General features: G+C 43.8%; 1 protein-coding gene across 2 annotated transcripts in view; it reads right to left on the reverse strand.

Annotated features, from left to right (window-relative positions):
• Dnah9 (dynein axonemal heavy chain 9) overlaps positions 1–22,382 on the reverse strand; it is a 356,165-nt gene that overhangs the window by 203,144 nt on the left and 130,639 nt on the right. For both annotated transcript variants that reach the window (XM_006973518.4, XM_076542621.1), the window contains 7 exons: positions 20,464–20,602; positions 16,802–17,089; positions 13,168–13,378; positions 8,713–8,840; positions 6,952–7,060; positions 5,235–5,382; positions 1,092–1,266 (listed from right to left, as the gene is read on the reverse strand). In XM_006973518.4, the coding sequence (XP_006973580.1) occupies positions 1,092–1,266; positions 5,235–5,382; positions 6,952–7,060; positions 8,713–8,840; positions 13,168–13,378; positions 16,802–17,089; positions 20,464–20,602 (1,198 nt within the window). The remainder of the gene's footprint in view (positions 1–1,091; positions 1,267–5,234; positions 5,383–6,951; positions 7,061–8,712; positions 8,841–13,167; positions 13,379–16,801; positions 17,090–20,463; positions 20,603–22,382) is intronic.

Below are 22,382 nucleotides of genomic sequence, written 5' to 3' on the forward strand. Positions count from 1 at the left end.
GTGAGGTCATCACCATAATCAGTGCCTAAACCTACTCAATGAATCCCAATTTCCTGTACTCCTCTACTTTCTATTATTATTGCTGCATTTTGGGATAAACACACCAGAACATACAATCTCTTTATGAAAATATGATGTTTACAGGGAGATATTAAGTGAAATAAGCCAGGCACAGAGGGACTAGTCCTACAAATATAATGAATGCAAAATAGTCAAACTCATAGAAGCAGAGGGTGGAATAATAATAGCCAGAGACGATGAGGAACAGAAAGTATACGTCTTGGTCAATTGTTTCATTCATACCAAGTGGGTAAGTCTAAGGTGAACAAATCTATACAGAATTGTACCTATAGTTAAAAACACTTTTATGTGGATTTAAACAATTGCTCACATAGTCTGTGTTCTTGACATCTTTCTAACATTGTATGGTAGATAGACTCAGTTATAAAACACCGGTTTATATAATCTTGAATATGTTATGTCAAGATAAAGTATACTAAAGTAAAGAGAGGGGGTGTGAATATAGGAAGACTTAAGGAATCCAATGCCAGGATATTCTGAGCCAACATCTCTATCCCTGAGATGCATGAGGCTATAGGGGTCAACACCTGGTGATAATCACTACTTGGTTTGCCACTCACAGTTAACATTTGACCTGGCCTTCTCTGTGTTTAAGGAATATAGAAACACCTGGTGAACTCTGCCTCGCTACAGAGTAAGTAGTACTTGCTTCTGAAGAGCTCTAGAAGGCTGAAAATACTCCTCTCACTTAGGTTTCTACAGTACAGCACCCTCCCACCCCTCTCTATCAAACATAATCACCTGGCAGAGTATCATAACATACCCCAGTACTTGCCTAAGCCCCAACACTGCACAGCATTCCATGAAAGCACAGATATGCTCCCCAGCTCAGAAAGCAACAGCTTCAAACACTGTGAGGCCCTTGCCAGAGGGTCTGTGCCTTTAGTGGAGCAATGTGTGGGAAACCGCCCTGACGCAATGTTCAATAGTCTACCTTGGGAGTCTGGGGAGGGGTCAGTTTTTACTGCTGTACACTTCAACATGGTGTTGATCTCAGCATGTCACCTTACCTGATCTTGGACCACGGCACCGCCAAAAGCCCAGATGGCAGCAAACACAAAATAGAGTTCGTACAATTCCTTGGGGCAGTCTGCAGGGATGTCCTCCTTGGTCAGGAGGCACTCAAGGAGGTAGCACAGCATCTGGACCATGCTCTGCTCTGGGACTGGAATCATCTTCTTAAATCTGTGGGGTGGGTGAAGGGAAGAGAGAGAGAGAGAGAGAGAGAGAGAGAGAGAGAGAGAGAGAGAGAGAGAGAGAGAGAGAGAGAGATTGATTCTAAGACTCCATGAGCATTCCATTCTTGTGGTGCAACTGCAAAGCCATGGAAGCCCATTGGTTTCAGGGACTCATGGTTTGTCATGTTCTTTGGGAGCACTGAGGACTATGGTGCTATGTAGCTCTTCACTATCTGTAGCGACTCTTGGGTCAGTTTCCTTTAAAGAATGGGAGCTCAGAGCTTTTAGAGAGGAGGTTCCTTGTCTGACCTGTCCACTGATAACCTCTTCTCCTTTCTTCATCTCTGTTTGTACTGAAATTTTCTTCACAGTATTTGGGGAATGCAGGAGGTGGGACAAAATGAGCTGGTGTTCAGGTTTTCACCCATCTGGCAATTTCTTCAAAGCCTAAAGAGAAGCTAAATGCTGGGGATATAGCTTATTGGTAGAGCACTTGCCTGGTGTACACAAGGTCCTGGGTCAACCTCCAGCACCACATGTGCATGTACACACACACCACACACACACACACACACACACACACACACACACACACACACACACACACACACATGCACACATGCTCATACAGTCACATATTCCCCCCTATTTTTTATCTCTCCATCCCTATGGACGGTATATATCATATAACCATACAACCACTCCTCATCACATCCTGCCATGGAATGGGATCTTCCTAGGCTATGGGAGGCAGGGTCTCTGTCAGTTAGTGTTATCCGATAAGCAGCACCACCAATGGCCACCTTAAAAGTCATTTACCTCCCTTGGTGCAATGCTCAGCATCCACTTTCTCCAATGTTGTTTGTTTGCAGCTGTTTCTAATCTGTCTGTAGCCCTTACAACAGTATGAGCGTGTGGTCTAACAGTAGACATTACTACTGCCAAGTCTAATGAGCCATCCATCATTTGCTCAATACCCACTTTGACAGCATAATAAAATGGAATTATCTCTAGCTCCATATTGGGCGAGGCACCGAAATAAGTCATGCCAGCTGTCCTTCCACTTCAAAATGAGGGCCCAAACAACCCAGGTAGGACCATCTTGCAACTCGGACCTCTCAGCTTCTTAGTAATGTTGAGGACCAAAGTGGGATTGCAATGAGAACCTTGGTGTGCAGCAAACACCCCATCTTCCACAGGAAATCAAGGGTTTGTCTTGAGGAAAAAGCAGGGGACTGGCTTCAGCTGGATTGCTCTGAGTTGGGAAGAATGGTGCCTGGGAAACTCAAGGGGCTTGTGGATCTGAGATCAGAGTGTAGAGAGGTTTCTAGCTGTGGTGTCCTGAGCTCCAGTTTGTCAAAGGAAGGGAGAGAAAAGGGTTTTCTGGAATCCAGTGTGCATGTAGGGTTGTTTGCAGACTAGGGGATCACCTTGCAGGATTTGGTGTGACCAGTAGCACACTCACCAGTGGATGAAGGAATGAGACACCTATTTTTAAACAAATGTAGATGGGAGAGGCTAGCTTTGAGGAGGGGCACAAGGAGCTCCCATATCTCCCAAAGGAAGGAGCTAGATTTAGATAGTAGCCATGCATACACAGGTCCAGCCAAGTGACATTTCCCTCTCTCTTTCTCTTTGCACTGCCTTCTTTCATCTCTGAGGGATGAGAAGATAGTTCTGAGGATGGGAAAGAAGAGGTGAAGAACAGTGCCCGTCCTCACTGTGGGACAGAGCTTCTGGCTCCACTATAAATAAGGTTTGTTTCTTTAAATTCTCAGTGCACTGTGTGTGTGTGTGTGTGTGTGTGTGTGTGTGTGAGAGAGAGAGAGAGAGAGAGAGAGAGAGACTAGAAGTAAACATATAGATATTTATTACCAAATAATGACCAGAAACTTTGTAAACAGTGACTCAGATCTTTTGTAAATGTTTGCTTGCTCAAGGCAGTCATCTTGCTATGTAACTCCATATTATACTCCCCCACCACATCTTCCACAGTCCCATGATTCCACACATGTGCCACCATGCATATCCCATACCTAGATCTTACCCAGCGGCAGGAGATGAGACAGCCCCCACAAAAGAGTTTTGAAGGGACAATAAAGTTGCTTTATAATTATGCTTTGTTAAGTGAATGATACTAAAACCCTTAATACATGAGATCCAAGATGGCCAGCAACTCACAGGCACATTCTGCTAGACACTTCAGGGGATAAACTGGGAGCAGCTAGATAACAGCTCAGAAGAGATGGACAGCACTCTTCAAATACCTATAGCTTTCACAGCAACTGAACCATGGGACTTTAGAAAGCAGGGGACAAAGCTCAGTGTTCTTCCCAGAGGGATCTTCTCCCTTTAGGGAGCTTTCCTTCCCCGAGTAAGAGAGAGTGCCAACAGCAGGCAGCAGTAGCCACAGTGTTAGGCAGAGAGCCTCAGGAAGTCGGTACTGTACTTTTAGAAACAGGTATTTTAGAGAGCTAGAAAATGCGATGGGGGTAGGAGGCAGACCAAAGTGTGCTGCAACGGCAGAAAGCAGAGATATGCTGGGAAAAGCCTCCCTTCTTAGACACTAGGGGAACATGAAAACCATCCTACAAAGACTCCTGCTGAGTTGGTGGGTAGGTGGTACAAGACCAGCTGCAAAACATGCTCTCGAGAAGCTCAGAACAAGTGTCATGGGACTATATACTGACACCTGGTCTAGAATACTTCTAGACCGCTGGGAAGAAACTTTGAATCAGAGCCTCACACAGTAGTCAGTGAAGTGGAAACCTGGTTAGAGCCAGAGTTTGTAGGGGAACAAGTGGGGTGGCCAACACTAGGAAGGACTGCCTAGGGGAAGGGCCAATGTTACAACCAGGTTCCTGAAGCTTACCCAGAGGTCTGGCCAGCACCTGTGGCCTGACCTTGCAAAGAACCACTCGGGAGTGTGTCAGGCATCTGGGAGCCTGGGGAGGAATACTGAAGGACTTGAGATTAGAACCCACAAAGTATGACATTATATTCATGCTCTCTCCCCAGCCAGGTCTCCCTTCACATCAATTCTCCCTTTGCTTTATACCCAATGCCAACTTTGTATGAGGTCATGCCAGAAGATGATGCCAGAAAAAGCTTTTGACAAAATCCAAAATGTTTTCATAATAAAAGCTCTGTATCTTGAGCGTCTCCTAACACCAATGTTTTAGTGGCTTGGTCTCCATTTTAGTGCATTTGGGAGGGAGTGGAACCTTTAAGAGGATGAGTGTAGTGAGGTCTTTATTTTACTGGGGATGTGAATTTGCAAAGATATGGCAATCTGATTTTTTTCTTCTTTCTTTTGCTTCCCCTATGTGAGCTGAGTGGTTTGGCCCTGCCACATGCACCTCCCATGTGTCTCTACAGACACCCTCAAAACAAGGTCATCTGATCATGGACTACAGCTGCAGATATAGAGCCAAGACGAATCTTTCTTCTTTAAGGAGTAACTATCCAGGGTGTTTCTCTTTTGCAGGGATGAAAACCTAACACAGGTGGTCAGAGTAAACAAACACACTGAATCTAGCTTTGGCAGGACCAGTCAAGGGACATATCACATTTGTTCCCACGCTATTACACAGTCAGGAAGAGGGAGTAGGTCTCATGTGCTTGAATGTTGTATCCTTTACCCCTGGGCCAACTGGAGGGTTAGCTGTCTGCTCTGCAAACCTGAACTGCTGGCAGCTATTGCCTCCTGTCAGAGAGTTGCCTCCTTCAGACATAACCATGTGGCTCCTGGGAAAAGTACTTTCAACCTTCCTCCCATCTTTCTCATCTCTGCTCCTGTCTGGACTGACAACAAGCATCGTATGGCCATCCTACTGTGTGTTCCCCTCTGCCAACCGCTGTGTCTACAGACCTCTCATTTTGAGAACAGGACAGAACATCAGCAGGGCTTCAATTATGCGCCAGCAGGCTCTTGATGGCTGCACTGATGTACTTTCTTCCTGTTTCTTGGCCTACCTGGTTCTGAGGGTGTCCAAGCAGGTAGGAAGGTATTTGTCAAACAAGATGGTCAGGTTGGCTCTCTCAGTCTGGACCTCCCTCTGGTCAATCCAGCTGCTCACTGGAGGGTTCCACCCCAGGTCTGCAGGGTTGATGTACAGGATCCCTGAGTGTACAGGGAATATGGTTAAGTGAGTATTAACCATGCATGTCAGTAGATTCTTCACCCCAGGAAATCAGCTTCTCATTTGAAAAGTGTGTAGAAGACTAGACATAGTAATGGATGAAGAGAGAATAATGTTGGAAAAGAACCCAGAGTCAAGTCTAGATAGGAAGAAAGCAAGCTGGGATTGAACAGTAATGGGTGTCAGCATGTGGGAATGTACAGTGAATGAAATGGAGGTCCCCTAAGGATATGTCCATGTCTTAATTGCTGGACACTCTCAATTTGGCATTATTTAACAAAAGCCTTTCTGGATATAACTGAGTTAAATATCTTGAGATGAGAGTGTCATGAATTATCTAGATGGAACATTTGCCAATGAGAGAGAGAGAGACAGAGACAGAGAGAGAAAGACAGAGACAGAGAGACAGAGAGAGAGACAAACAGACAGACAGACAGACAGACAGAAAGACAGACAGACAGACAGACACACACACACACACACACACACACACACACACACACACACACACAGAGTTGATAAATCAGTGTGAAAAAGGTAGAGACTGGAGTGACAGGTTCATAGGCCAAGGGCTGCCTGAGCTCCGAGATACAACAGTAATGTTCCCAAGAGCCTTTGGAGGGAGCACAGCCTTGCTGGCCTTGATTTTGGATGTCTGACTTTTGGAAACATGGACAATACAATTTTGCTGTTTCAAAGGCTACCAAGTATATGTAACTTGTTAGACCTGCCACAGACAGCCTAGAAAATGAACAGAGAGGGGAGACAGCCAGCTCTCCAGCTCTGTGTCCACCAATCTCAGTATGGCCATTTAGAGAAAACCTGCTATTATGTCTGAGGTCATAACCTTTCTCTTTGTTATTTGTTTATTTTTATATTAGTTCATGAAAGCTTTGAGTAGTGAGTTAGTGAGACACCAATGATATATAAAGCATCATACATGTATTGTACACTCCTTGTTTGTTTGGGATATGTGAATCCACCTGTGAAACCATCACCATGGTGGAGATCATCACTATGCCCATCACCTCAAAGAGTTCTATGGTTCTCACACTCTGTTCTGTTTTTCAGTAAGTAAGTAAGATCCTAGAACCATGGCAGTATCCTGCCTTCAGCTTGATCATATCATCATAAAGGCACCTTTTGTTCAATAGTCTCTACTAATACATTGATCCGGTAGAGATGGAGGGAAGTTAAGATCATATTGCCACTCGCCACCAAGAGTTAATGAGAAGTGGTGATGCTTGCTTGTCTCCACTGACAAGGAGGCTAGACCTGGCCTGAATATCGCAGTAGAAGTTGTCCAGATCAGGGACTATTCCCCTTTCCACACACACAGCATTTCTGAAGGTACAAAGTCATGTGGCCTGGGCCTTATGGTGCCTCTTTGCCCTTATGGGTATGGTTTAAGGGCTGAGAACTTGGCCAGAGTTTTGAAGGATCGGGTTCATAGTTCCTGCCTCAAACTTCCTTCAGCACATGCCAAAGCAAAAATAATCCTATAAGCACCTGCCTCAACAGAGCTACTTGACTTGAAGGGGTGGCCATACCTGCTCTGGAGACAGTTGCTGGCGTGGCTGTGCGCAGGTGGCTGATCTCGAAAAGGAGACGCATTGTGGGGTTAAGGGGAATCCTCTCGTTGCTTGCGAGGGTCAGTACCTGGAAAGCACAGGAGGAACAGTCATTTAGGATGGAGCTGTAATGCTGTCATGGCTTGAAGGTGAATTGTTCCCACAGGCTCATAGGAACACTTTGTCCTCATCTGGTAGTACTGTTGGGACATTATAGAATCCTTGGGACTTGGGATCTGCCTGGCAGAGGTAGGTCATGGGTGGCAGGCCTGTGAAGGTGACAGCAGGGTGCTGTTTCCAGTCCTGGACTCTCTATCGCATGAGCCAAGATGTGAAGACCCCTCCCCATGTGTTTGATCTTGGTGTGTCTTCCCATCATGATGAAACTGATGAAAGTCAGCCCTTTCTCCCTTAAGTGTTTTCTGTCAGGAATTTCTTCGCAGTGAAAAGAAAAAGTAGACGGTGCAGATGCATTGGTAGCTAGTGGGGTTTGATAGGACCTTGTCAGCTGGGGATGTGGATACGCTGTAATTTGAGAATGCTCCCCAAACAACATAAGAAGAAGAATCTTTTAGATGTGCTGAGGTCCTGAGACCTCCACCCCCATATATGGATTAATGCTGAACATAAAAGGACTTGAGTCTGAGTTCTATCCTTTGTTTTCTCAGCTAGAAAGCCTCCATTAGATATGGCCCCCTGATCTTGAACTTCCAGCCTCTAGAATTGTAAACCAAATAAATGTCTTTTCCAGTATCCAGTGTTCTGGCACAGTAGCACAAAACATGGACAGGACTGTTGCCCACCACTCCTCCACACCCCTCAGGTCTTATTATGTAGCCCAGGCTGGCTGCAAACTCATCACATAGCCCAAGGTGCCTTTGAATTCAAAATCCTCCTGCTTCTACCTCTTGAGTGCTGGGGTGATGTGTGTGCACCCCCCCACATTATTTCCTACAACAATCCTTTCTCTTTATTCCTTTGCACCCCTCACCCCCACTCTCAAATTCGCATCTCAGTGAGTCTGGAAAAAAGTTATTTAAACACTCAAATCGATGTTGATAATTTGAATGAACCAGACCACACTGGAACAAATAAAACTATAAAAAGAAAGGAACTTCTGGTGTTACATTTCTGCTCTTCCTTCTAAGTGGCCCCGCTGGGAAACTATGCATTTATTCTAATGATTCTGTGACTGCTGGAGCCATTTGAACATTTCCAATCTGGACATGGTTTCTAAACAAGTTTAGAAGCAGCTACCAGCGTAACAACCGTTTTGCTGCGATGCCGTGAGTTTTCACTGTAAGAAATAACATACACTCTTTGGGGATAGGCATTTATCATCCTGGAGGGTGGGTGACAGACTCAGAATGTTTCTGATATTTAGTTTCCTTATTTATTAAAGGGAAAAGAATTATAAAAAAAGATGTGAATGGATAACTAAGATTCTTCTCAGCTCTAACTATTAAATGAATCCACAGACAGGAAATTCTGAAAGACATAAAAATAATACTAAAAGTAGGGTGGGAAATGGCAGGGCCTCTCAAGGAGGTCAGAGTGAAGACAGGTCATTTCTAGGGTGTCTCCCTGAAGAGTGATTGCTGCTTACCCTGGGCTGGCCATCACATGGAATCAGGATTTCCAGGTGTGCTGTCACACTGGAAATTTGGCTTCTCAGATGAACCTTGTACAGGGTCCTCCCCCAGATGAATGTGGGTTACATGGGGTCCTCCACCATGATACCTTGTTATCATCCATGACAGTGTTGAGAGACTCAATCCACATCGGGTCTATGTCGCCATCCAGTAAGATCCACTTGGGCCCATCATGGGAGATGTTGGCAAGCTCCCTCATGATGGAAGAGAACAGTCCTGAAAGGAACCACAGACAGCTTCTTTTCAGCACTGGCCCTCATTTTCTTTACACAGCTTCCCTGCATTGGCTACAACACTCATGGGGTGCAAACAGACGAGACCAGGCCGACCCAGCTTTGGATCTTGCTCTACCTGGAACCTGACACATGTGTCTGAGGCACCTTCCTTCTGTGGACCAGGCTAAAAACAGAACATCAGAAAGAACAAAACATTATCAGCAGTTCTTGGCAGTTCAGATTATTAAGTGACAAAGGACCCAGGCAATCATTTCAGCAAAGGACCGCGTCACAAGAGAATTACACCAAGGTCTTTGGGGTGAGGTCTCCGTACTTTGTGGTTGCAGCCTTAGCAAACCTTGTTTATGATAGGCTTTGTGAGACAATCCCTTTCATTCTTACTGTTGTCTTACCTCAGAACCTATACGTTAATTTGGGTAGGATTGATTTTTTTTATATTAAACTCTCCTACTAAATAACAGGGTCTATCTTTAAAAAAACTTTATTCAGATATTGTTTTATGCCAACACTAAAATTATATAGTTTTTAAAACGTATTTCATTGGCCAAAATAGTCCTGAATTTTTCATAGGTCTTGCTGTTCATTTGAATGGGGTTTTCTCCTTTGTGTTTTCACTTTTTGCAGGCTATTGCTAGTAGAGAGAAAGGTCACTAAGTTATATATATTTTATGTTTAATTATTTTAAATAAATTGTCTTATTAACTCCAGTGATTTTTTTCAATAAAGTCTTCTGGATTTTTCTTACTGTAAGGTTGCAGAATTAAGAAACCCCCCTCCTTATTTTTTTCTTCAATTTATACCATATATTCCATTTTCCTTGCCTTACTGCATTCTCTGAGCCAACAGAGCAGGGCTGAATAATACTGTTGACAAGCGACTTCCCTGACTCATCCTGCTTCTCAAGGAGAGGTTTATGCATATCCCTCAGAGAGGGTTGATTTCCTTTGGGCTTTTGGTGCGGTCTTCATCATAGGGGGTTTCCCATCTGATCCCATTTCACCTAGAACTTTCTAGAAGTGGCTACTGAACTTATAGTCCCTATTTATCAATCAATTTATTTTCTCTTTTAGTTTGCCAATGCTTTTTGCTTTATATTTAATTGTTTTATAAGAACAATTGATTGGCCTGTATACTCCGGAGAGGACATTATATCCGATAAAACTCAACTATTCCTTTGAGATGGCTAGAGTCTAGTTACTGTTATTTGATTTAGAATTTTTGCATCCACAGCAGTAAGATAGTGGTTTTCTTTGGTTCCACATAAAAGCTGGTTATCAAAATTATTCTGGATCTACAAAATTATTCCTGAGCAGCTTTTTATGATTTGAAATCATTTGTTTTTGTCCTTCTACCTCCTTTACATTTTCATTTTCATGTTTCTTCAGGTTCCTTGCTTGCTATGGAGTGAATATTTCTAGTTTACATTCTGTTCGGGGCCATCAGTTTCATCAATTTCAGATACTGTGTCATCTGCTCAAACAGTCTCTTTACATCTTATTTCTACTGCTCCGTTATCATTTTCTTAAAAGTTATTTGAGAATGTCCATACATATGCAGATGTGCATGCAGGGGCATGTTCATATATTGGCAGATATGTGTACAGGAGCATGTCCATATATGTGCAGATGTGTGTGGAGTACACAGGGTAACCTTGGATGCTCCTTTTAGGTGCTATCCACTTTTCTTTGAGACCAAGTCTCTCCCCAGCCTGTAGCTCATTAAGTAAGCTAGGTTAGGTAACTAGCAGAGGTCCAGGGATCTCTCCTCCTCCACAGCATTAGGATTACAAGCATGAGTCAGTGTCTGACATTTTTATGTGGGCTCTAAGGATGTATCTCAGGGCCATATGCTCACTTTGATGACTGAGCTATTTCTTCAGACCTGTTCTTTCTCTTTGTGCAAACACACACACACACACACACACACACACCTTCTTTTTACACATGCACATGCACATGCATAGTATATACTGTTTCCCCCACCAAGAATGCTCACAATGAACTTATTGATCTTTACATACAACCAATATTGAGCGTCATCTTTTCTATGTTTGTTTCTGTTGGTTGGTTTGTTTCCTTCTGACTAATTTCAGACTTTATTAGTTTCACCTCCCTCAGGGATAGTTTAATTGCTCAATATGGATAACAACTTCCTCTATTTCCAGCTTACTTTTATGATAGAGTTTAATGTCCTTCTAGGCTTTGGATCTGCAGATTCAAAAGATTCTCTAGACTGTGTGAAACATCCTGTTCATTGATTCTTCCATGGCTTTCACTTGATTTTCCTTTGGATACAGAGAACATTCCTGATTTTCAAGTAGGAGATTGTTTGGGGTTATTTTCTTGCTAATTAATTCTAATTCTGTCACTTTATCAGAGGATGTAGCCTATAAAATGAGACCTTGGGTTTCAATATACTTTTCTCTGAAACCAACTGAATTTTAAACTTTTGAAACTAGACTATGAACCAAACAAGAAAGGAATGTTTGCAGTTTATGGAATGCAAAGGTGAATAATTATGTATCATTTTGAATTCAATGATATATCTGAGAATTCTGTGTGTACACTTCCTTTTCTCTCTATTGGAACCTTATGATTTTGAAAAAAGTGTACAGAAGAATATCCCACTATATCTTTAGCAAATTCTAAAAATTTCTAAAAGGCTATATTTAATTTGCTTCAAAATTGTGCTGTTTAGTGAATATAAATTCTTGATTACTATATTCTCTCTGCCAGTTTCCCCAAACATAATGTGTAAACTTAATATAGTTTTAATTAGGATTATAGCAAAGTTTAAAATGTTGAATTATAATATCAAGCTCAAATTTAATATGGGAAAATAAAGTGCATGAGAGTATCCCAGAAAGTTACAGCCAGGCAGTTGTGGTGCATGCCTTTATTCCCAGCACTCATGAGGCAGAGGCAGGAGAATCTCTGAGTTCAAGGCCAGCCTGATCTACAGAGTGAATTCTAGGACAGCCAGGCCTACAACAGAGAAACCCTGTCTCGAAAAACAAAACAAAACAAAAAAGTACTTAAGAATTAGGGTCGATGTGCCTCATTAGATTGTAAACTATGCTTCAAAACAGCTGTGACCTACACAGAATGAAACTAGTTTAGGAACAGGGAACATGAGAGTGGAACAGACTGGAAACCCTGGAGTCAGAGCTCAGTATGCATGGGTTCAATACCCGGCAAGCTGGTGTTTAGGCTCAGATGGAAAGAATGGTTTATTTAATAAATGGTACTGGCATAATCAATTGCCCATCTGGAAGGAAATAAAGCTGACTTTTCTATACTACCTCATACTAAGCCACCAAATAAATTCCAGATGGGTTAAAAAAATGTTATTGTGAAAGAATCCTTATTGAACAAATTTATGATCCTACAGCTGAAAATTAGACAGAGTTATAAATGAACAGGAATCCCAGCTGCTGAAAGAGTGACACACACATAATTTCCTTTGGAAAAAAATGCATAGTAAGATGCAACATGAAGTTCTATAGATACATGATAGGAGACAGCATTAGCAACACAACACACATAGCATGGCATAAATAGAGCTGCCTTTGTGGCTTATGGATGCATGTATGAACTCTTACACACTGATACAAAATAACAAAGGGAAACAGAACACAAGAGGCAGAGCACTAATAGGGGAAAGCACCGCTAACAGGGAAATAAAAATCAGAGATGCGGCTCAGGAACCTGTTCTGGAACTCTGATTGAAACTCTTAGAGGAGATCAGACCATTTGGCTCTGATGAAGTCAGACACTGAGCCATTAGGAGAGTCTGACATTTCCTCACCCAGACCACAGGGCTTGTGGGCTTGGGGTCCTCTGCATTGTATGGAAGGCAACATAAACCTACAAACCCTTCTAGGGTGGAGAAGTCATCCCCTGCATCACCAGGGACCTGGTCCAGACTCCAGTCCATAGCAGGTACCCTCTCCATCACTGCTAGGGGATGCTGGCTGGTGCCATACTTTAAGAATGAGTCATGAACTTCCCTTCCTTGCATATCCCTTGAATCCATGCAAGGCAATGGGTTGTGTCATATGCCTTACCCACTTTAAGGACCTTTATGAAAGGGGGGCTAGGAGAGTTCTCAGTGGGAGAGACATTTGCAAAGCTAGGGTTCTCCTCTCAGCCCATAGTGGCTTCTTCCTTTCTGACGCTCCTCTAATCTTCTTTGGTGTCCTGCCCCCAGCTCAGTATCCTCTCCTTTCCAGCTTACCCCTTGATCTTTTAGCCTGACAGGGGCACTATGGATAGAAAAGACTTTATCTTAGAGACTCTCATTCTTACCATCCTTCCATTCTCGAGTGGCCGGATTGATGATGCCAAAGAGTTCATCATTTGTGACAGCTTTGGGGTTGAGGTCAGTCCACACCGGGCGACGTTTCATGACCTGATAGGTCTTGTGTAAAGACCTCAGTACCTGCGACTTGCCAGTGCCAGCACCACCCACCACGAACACTGAGTGCCTCACGGCTAGGAGTTCTTCCAGCTGGACCACCTGGGAGGAGGAAAAGCAGCTGGAGGGACAGGTTGTCATACACTGCTCATTGGTGAGCAAGGCTGGTGTGTGAAGTGAGGGCTGAAGTCAACAACAGACAGTGTTCATCACCAACATGGTGGGATCTAAAATGCAGGAGCATCACAGTTCACTTATTCACATGTCTCTCATTCACCCATGTGGGCATCATTGGCCGACTAAGTTCAAAGAAGTTATCAGGTATGTGTGTGTTGCGGGGGGCATTCCAATATGCTTCCATAATCTAATAGGGAAGAAAGCCATGTTGGGAAATCACAGTACGAGCTGATAATGCTATAACACATGTATTTACAAGGTGCTGTGGGAATCACTGATCTTGAAGACAACAAGAATAAGGAAAGCTTTCCAGAGAAAGGGGCCTTTGAAACAGGGCTCCAGAGGTAAACAGGAATTTGTCCAGAATATGCACAGGAGGGATATTTTGGGGAAATGGGGGCAGGTGGATACAGCACAAACCAAGGTTTGTAGTATGATGGAATGTGATGTGGTTGGCTGGGTGGTTTGTGGAGGATGGAGTCAGAAAACCTCATGGAGACAGTGGTAGCATCAAACTACTGTGCAACCACTTAGACACTAAATTAAGGCCCCAAACAACAAACAGACTTGTAGGTAATCAAGCTATTGTCATCCTTCTGCCCCTTAAGTAGCTATTTATAGCTTTGGAGATGAAGCCTAACTCAGATTGGCTTAAAGTCCCTTTGGCAATCTGGCCCAAACCAGACACCTCTCATATGTCATCCCTCAACATGCACATTTCCTACAATGACATGCAGCTCCTTTCTGATGCTGGTTTCCATGTCTTACAAGGTACCCTTCCTGTATCCCAGCCCTTGACAGTATTGCTACTTTTCTGTCTTACTATTTGATTGTTGGCTCACCAAAGGACACCAAGGCTTTAAAGGGGTGGGGCCTAGTGAGTGACTCTTAGGTCACTTGGGGACATGCTATCAGAAGGACTAGGGTTTCTTTGGAGACTCTGTTTTACTCTTATGTGACGAGTGTTCAAAGGAGACTCCTGCATGTGCCCACTCTGCTCTCCCTGGCTTTGTACTGAGATGTTGTTTGCTTGCTTCAGAACACACTTTAACCATTGCTACCCACCATGCTGGCCCTGATCAGGGCTGAGACAACGTAGGTGTTATGCCCTTGATCTTTGAAGTTCCTGAGTCAAATGTGCTACTTGTTCTACCACCCAGCTGGAAAACTTCCTTTCTTTGCGCCTGACCCGTGAAACTCCATCAGGATGCGTCTCTGACTGACCCTGCGACGCTCACTCTCCTCGGTGCTGAGTCCTTCTAGGTTGAACACATCACTCCTCAGATGTAGGATGTATTCCCCCAAAGAAGCTCTGTCTAGGGGTATCCCACCCCACAATCCCCTCTAGTCTGCTGGATCTGATACTTCTGCTGTATTTTCAGACAATTGTTGGGTTGTCCATTTCTCACTTTCTATAGTTCTATGAGCTATTTTCTTTGCCTTCAAGTAATTAAAATATGGATTTTTTAAGGGATCACGGGATTCAACAAAAACTCCAGGAGACAGTTTTGGGGGAATTAGTTTTCAGAAGCTGAAGTGGAAAGGCAAATATAAAGTGGGTATGGAGAGCTCTCTTCTCATGCAAGGACCTTTAGCAGAGAGACTCCATCTTACCAGAAGCAGCCGTGGAAGGGGAGCGGGGAAAGAAAACAGAGTGCCGTCCACCTGATAAAAAGACAGATAGGATTCTAGAAGGAAAAAATATGGAGAACTGACAGGGGTTGGGGGGCTAGATGCCCTGACCAGACCTCAGAGAGCCTAGAAAGACAGGACCTGCCCTGATTTTAAGGCAACATCTTTAGTTAGAAGTACTGTATGAACCTCACTGAGTTTCACTCATCTCTCTGAAGAGGGTGCATCTTAGGATTGGCCATTTGAAGGGAACATGCTCAGCCTGACATTCGGAGCCCTCTCTATCATGGCCGCAGGCTGTCACTCCAATCCTCCTGCAATCCTTTACCCCGGCTCCCATCACCTCAATGCCCTTTCCTTTGACATCACTGGCCTTCCTGCTGCTGCCTGCACAACCTCTATGTTTCCTGCACGACCCCTTTGTTGACCCCCTTTACCCTAAATAGAAGGCAATCTTGCCTTTCTTTACTTCAAAAGTCAGTCTGTCCATTGAACTTGGAAGGCAGGAGATGGTGAATGGGATGGATCAACTTGCTGCAAAGGGGAAGGCCATGCTTTCCTTTCTTCTGTAAAATGAAATTCTAGCAATAAAGACATACATCTCATTTGCAGTGGATAGGGTATGTGCCAGTTTACTCTTAAATTTGTCTTTACATAATCGGGGCTTAATCTCCACAGTGAGCATATTATGTGTTAGAAATTCCTTTACCATACATGCCTTCACGGGTCACACTTTCTCCCTCATAAAAGGGCTTCCTGTACTGTGCTGTAGAGGCTCATTTTCCCACCTGTGAAGCATCTCTTCTGCTTTAGGTAGTTGAGGGAATTAAATGGGAGACAGAATATAAAACCCATGTGCGAACTCTAAAGTGATGCCCATGTGTTTCACACACCTATTATTTGACAGGAAGACTAAACTATGTCTTTGTACTCAGAAGCGTTGGCTGTTCTTTGTGGCAACTGTCTTCTGATGCAAGCTAACCCTGTTGCCATGCAGTCATGCCTAGCATCTCTACATGACACACACCCTGTAACCATCACATTCTATAAAATCACATGCGAAAACAACAGACTCAGGGAAAACCAGGATTGGTGTGGGCCGTAAGACATGCAGAAAATTCTGTGCTCCAAGCCCTTTGAAAGTCAGCTGTGAATCATGTCCCTAACCCCGTGGCAGCAACAGTTCATGCCTATGCGTTACTGCCTTGCCTCATTGTCAGTCTGGCTTTGTAGGCTTCAACCGGGCGCTGGGCTTCCTCATTAGAGAGGCAGGTCCTGTTCTGTTGGAGACTATTTTAATATCAATTAGAGATCAGATCCAGATGGAACCTTCTTCATTAATCCACTGTTTGAATGTGAGGGAGATGGTTTCCCAGACTCTCTGTGTGCCCTCACAACCTTCGGCAGCAGAGCACAAAGCACCCAAATTGGTTCTTAAGGACACTAGCAAGCTTCTCCTCCTTAATGTCTTTAGCACCAAACAGTTCATTTTCCATCCATGCCAATGGCAGGGATTCACTCTTTCTCTTGTCCTCCCCACTGTCATTCCACATTGTGGCCTTCCAGGAAAGAACTAGTAACTGAATTGAGGCACCTCTAACCAGATCTAAATCTGTACCAGCTAAGATTCCATTTGGATGAAGGATGAAGTACAACCCATGGTCCAAGAAAAGAATTCTGAGACAGAAAAAGCTTGTAAGGGAAAGCCTCATCTACCTTGAGCACAAAGTTGTCCTCAGCCTGGAGCTTAAGGTCCAAGATTGCTTTCCGAACCACAGCTTCAAAGTTCAGGTCTCTCCTCCGGGGGACATCCAGAGCAGGAAAGAGGTCACCAATCAGACCCATGAACACGGGCATGTCATCTGTCACAATCTTGGGGATGTTGAAATCTCTCAAGGAGCGCATCAGCACTTGGTCCTCTGGTCGGTCCGGGTCTCCTCTTTTCAGGGAGCCTGCTACCACAAGGACCGACTTGATGGCCCGCAGTCCCCAGTCATAGTGATCCTAGGAGAAAACAGTACAGTTGAAGCCAGGGTTGCTTGCATGTGGAGAATTATATGCATGGGCCACACAATTACACAGAGAACGTGCTATAGGTCACTATTGAAGCTCAGGTGGAGGGTGAGTGAACAGGTCTCTGAAAACTATGTTCCTGATCTGGCATTGCCTGTATTTTTCCAGCAATGATAGTAAAGCAGACACACAATATCCAATGGGATGGGGCTCTGGGGGATAAACGTTCTTGTTTATCAAATTGATCTGGTTATTCCTCGCATATTCAGAGGGTGGGAGGGCTGTTAAGGAGAGAGCAGCTTAGCTGTTAGAGAAAGTGCATGATGAGCTTGTAAGATTTTCCTTGGATACCTCCAAACTCACTGAAAATAGTTTTTTTTTTTTTTTTTTAAAGTATAGTCCCTGAAGCTGGGATCATAGGTTAATGGCAGAAATATTGCCTAGCATAGGCAAGCTCCTAGGGTTGATTCCCAACACTACAAAATGTTGTAAGAGTTTCACAGTATCACCATCACTGATAGTAGATTCTGGGGTAAATGGATCATAAAACTGACACTGGGGCTCACAGCATAGTGAGGGGAGGTAGTAGTTCAGAATACAGAGTTTGAAATTCTGCAGATCTAGGTTCAAGTCCACACTTTATCACTCGTTTCATACTAGATCAACTAAATAATTAGTTGTGATAAATGCTACAAAGGGAAAAACCCCATGTGCAATGGAGACAAAAGTTGCAGTGACTGTACCTGGGGGCTGTGGGACCAGAGATAGTCCTGGAGGAAAGGCATTTAGAGAACATGGGAAGGAGTAGAAATCAGCTAGGCCCAGACAAGGGAGCAAGCACTGCAGTCAAGGGCCAAGGAACAGGTGTCCACAGGCTCGGGATGAGAGGATCATTTATCTCAAGGAACTCCAAGGAGACTTAGGCAGGTAGAACACAGCATGAGAACCATAGGCATGAGCTGTTGAAGAAGGTAGAGCACAGAGCTCTACCTGTGTAAAGTAAACAATTACTTTAGCTGGTATCTCAAGAATGGATGGAGGAAGCTCAGTCACCAGCAGCAAAAATTATTCCAGAGGCAGGAGTAAGAGTTTAACTAAGAGACATGGGTGCTTGTAACTAGAGCAGCAGCACTGAGTACAGAGAAGCACGGGTGATCTAGTTAGTACTAGTTAGTGCTAGTTAGTGTTCTGCTGCTTTGATAAACACTATGATCAAAAGCAACTTGGGGAGAAAAGGTTTGTTTTAGCTTACAGACTACAATTCATCATTGAGAGAAGCCAAGAGGGGAAATCGAGCAAGTATCTTGAAGCAGAAGTCACTGAGAGCCACTTACTAGTTTGTTTCCAGGCTCACATTGGGCTCTCTCTCTTCCATAGCTCAGGGCTATCCACCTATATAGCAGGAATCTTAAAGAGTCTTATTAATAAAACAAACTCAGGGGCTGGTATTGGGGTGAATGCTGGAAGATCAGAGAAGCAGAACAAGCCACAGCTTCCTCACCTCGACAGTTCCTCAGCTGATCCTGTTTCCTCAGACTGGAAGCTTCTGTGTCCTCATCCCAATGGCTCTCAGCTGAACTGCTGCCTGAAAGCCTGAAGCTTAACCAGCTAAAGGCTTCTAGTTTCTGATCCTCACGCCTTATATACCTTTCTGCTTTCTACCATCACTCCCTGGGATTAAAGGCTCACTTTCTGGGATTAAAGGCATGTGTCACAATGCCTGGCCATTTCCAATGTGGCCTTGAACTCACAGAGATCCAGAGGGATTTCTACCTCTGGAATGCTAGAATTAAAGGTGTGAGTGCCATCATTTTCTAGCTTTTGTATCTAGTGGATGTTCTGTCTCTGACCCCAGATAAGTTTATTAGGGTGCACAATATTTTGGGGAACACAATACCACCACACACCTAGGGATGGTACTGACCACAATGACCTAGGCCCTCCTATATCAATTATCAACCAAGAAAATGCCCCACGGACATGTCCACAGGTCAGTCTGATGGAGGCAGTTCCTCAATTGAGATTCTCTCTTCTCAGGAATGTCAAGATGAACCATCATCACAAGGTGACTTCAGAAAGTAGAATCAATACTATTTTGTTACTGTGGAATAATCCTTTTGTACACTGTGAATACATGTTGCTCCCATTGTTAATAAGAAGCTGATTGGCTGATGACTAGCAGGATTTTAGAGGCAGAGAGAATGCTAGGGAGAAGAAAGGCAGAGTCAGAGGAGACATCATGTGACTCAGAGTGAGCAGGATGGGAAGTACACATGTGAGGTAATGGAGCCTCAGGGCAGCACATAGATGAATAGAAATGGGTTAGTTTAAGTTATAAGAGCTAGCTTAAAACAAGCCCAAGCTATCAGCTGAGCATTTATAATTAATTATAAGTGTCTGTGTGGTTATTTGGGGAGTGGCTGGTGGGACAGGAAAGTCCACCTACACTTCGTTAATGATTAGGTTCAGGAGGGAGAAGAAAGTGTCAGGGAGGAATCCTGTTGCTTCCCACCCCGTTAGCAAGCAGGAAATGATGGCTTCACATACTGTGTCTAGAACAGCAGGGAAAGAAGGCTCTGGTGAGAGCTGGCAGGTAAGAGCAGCTTGAACATGCTGAGTGGAGGTACTCTTTACATGGAGGGAGAATGGCGGGGTGCACCACTGACAATATATGTTTAGACACAGAGGGAGGTTTGTGACAGAATTCTGAGCCCAGAAGTCACAGGTCTGGAAGTCGGTGGTGATAGAGAATGGAGGGAGAGGACACAATGAAAAAGTGTTGAGAAAACAGGATTCCTCTTTCTTGTAAATATGTCATAGGGCAGACAGAGTCCATGACAGTGAAGGTGATTTAGAAAGATGACCCCAAAAGGAGTGTGAACCTCCACTGGTAAGAGTCCTAGGAAGCTCTGTTTGTTGTCCTTGACACCAAGAAATCATCCACACAGAGTACTGACCTCACTAAGGTGCTGTTTCCCGGGTGTGCCTTCAGCAGAAGGCCTTTTAACGTTACATTACTGAGGGAGAGCATGGAGCTGTTATTCTAAATCACTCCCAGCACCCAGCCCATCTCATGTCCCTTCAGAAAGAGACCATTCCTTCCAGGGATCGTCACTTACCACTGCCATGTTTCTCATGGGACACTTGTCTGAGAAAGGTTATTAACTATTTAAAAAATAATTTGGATCTCAAAAGACTTTGAAAGAGTGCTGAGTTGAAAGCTGAAGACCAAGTCTTATTGAAAAACTTAGAGCTTTTATTATGGCTTATCAGCCCAGACTCTGTAAGAAAGCTCTAGTTCATTGGTTTTGAGTTGGGCCACAGCGTGGTGGGTGCTTGGTCCTCAGCCTCCAGAGAGATCCTACCTGTTTGGAGAGAAGTTCTTTGCACAGCTGGTATAGGGTGATGAACTTCCTGGCCAGCAGTCGGGCTTCAGTGAATCCTTCTGCTACCAGCATAATCTCACAGATCAGCTCGAAGTCGGGAACTACCATTGCGCAAGGCCTGAGGCAGAGAGACAGAGGCTGGGAAACTCACTTGAAGGGGAGATTGCAGGACAAGGGATGTTGGCTGCAATCACACAAAGAGCTGCCTTCCAGGCCAAAAGCTCACAGAAGGACTGTTGTAACCATTTCATCTCACACTTCCAAATCTGAGATGGTTAACTAAGGATAAAGGGAGCGAGCCTCCTACCCAAAGTGATGAGTAATATCAGCAGGAGGGGGCTGAGTTGAAGCTACAGCTCAGGTCTCCTATCTTGGGGGTCAATGTGCCTCAGGCAAGGCAATGGTTAATGCAACAAATTGTCTAAAATAGGCTAGGAGCTAAGATTGGAGAATGGAGCCTCTCCCTGGGTGTTTGCTGGAAGCAGAGCATTTCCCTGCTCCATCTTCTCAAGGTGGGGATGTCCTCTGGATATCCATGGTTTATTTTGCACTCATTTGTATAAAAAAATATTTAAGTTTCCAATGCTAAGTATCAGGTAGGTACCAATCAGCACCATCTTGACACAAGATAGCATACACAAAAAAGCAGAAGATCTGAGAGATTTTCATCTCTATGTAAGGATTTACTGTGGTTTTCCTCTCTCTGGCTATATATATATACATATATATATGTATATATATATATCTGTGTGTGTGTGTATGTATGTGTGTGTGTGTGGTGTGTATGTATGTGTGTGTATGTATGTATGTATGTGTATACACACACACATATATATGATTTGTTAAAACTTTATTTATTTGGTATGTTACGGGAACTTATTGTTGTTAAATTATGTGTGTATGTGTGTGTGAGTGTGCCAAAAGATAAACTTGAAGGTTGTTCCTCAGAAGCCACCCAGCTTGTTGAGACAATGCATCTCACTGGCTTGCAACTCACTGATTCAGGTAGGCCAGCTGGCCAGCAAACCCCAGAAAGATACCTGTGTCCTTCTCCCCATCACAGGGATGACAAAAGCCTGACACCACACCCAGTTTTGAAAAACTAGACTGAACACACATCCTTGTGTTTGCCTGGCAAGCACTTTACTGGCTGAGCTATTTCCCCAGCCCGTTACGTCTCTTTAATTGCATTTTCCCTGTATTGATAACATTTATTTTTCAGAATAATTCAAGTACATATTGTCCTTTGAAATGTTTTATACTGCACTCAGAATCGAAGGAGCCACCAAATATTTAAATTCTCGAAATTATTTGGCAGTCTGAACATGAGGATATCAACAGAATTTAATGCAGCTGTGAAAAATGATGCTGCAGAAGGAAGATTAGTAAGTGGCATGGGAAAATATTAATTAATGAAAGCAGTATATTAAACAATATGGCCAGTTCCCAGCTTTGAAAAATGAATGCTAACACAGTATGGGAAGAAAAATGTCAAGTGGTTACAAGATTGCCTCTAGGTAACAGGACTGGACTGTGATGAACCCAGACTCTTGGTTCAAACACCATATCTGCTGTTTATTAACCAGGGACTCCAACTGTCATCTCACAGCACATGGGGGAATCTAATAGAATCTATGTCATAGGGCCTTTGTGAGAATTAAGTGTAAAATAGATGTTCATCTTAATGCTTTAAAAATATCTTTCGCAGGACTGGAGAGATGGGTCTGGTGCTTAAGATCACTTGCTATTCTGACAAAGGACTTAGATTTGGTTCCAAGCTCCCACATGGCCACAAACAACCACCTGTCACTCTAGTCCCAGAAGATACAATGTCCCTTTCTGGCCTCCATGAGTAGCAAGCAAGCATGTGGCACACATACATATGTGCAGGCAAACTC

The sequence above is a fragment of the Peromyscus maniculatus genome, chromosome 8 (genome assembly GCF_049852395.1).
Source record: "Peromyscus maniculatus bairdii isolate BWxNUB_F1_BW_parent chromosome 8, HU_Pman_BW_mat_3.1, whole genome shotgun sequence".
NCBI lineage: Eukaryota > Metazoa > Chordata > Mammalia > Rodentia > Cricetidae > Peromyscus > Peromyscus maniculatus.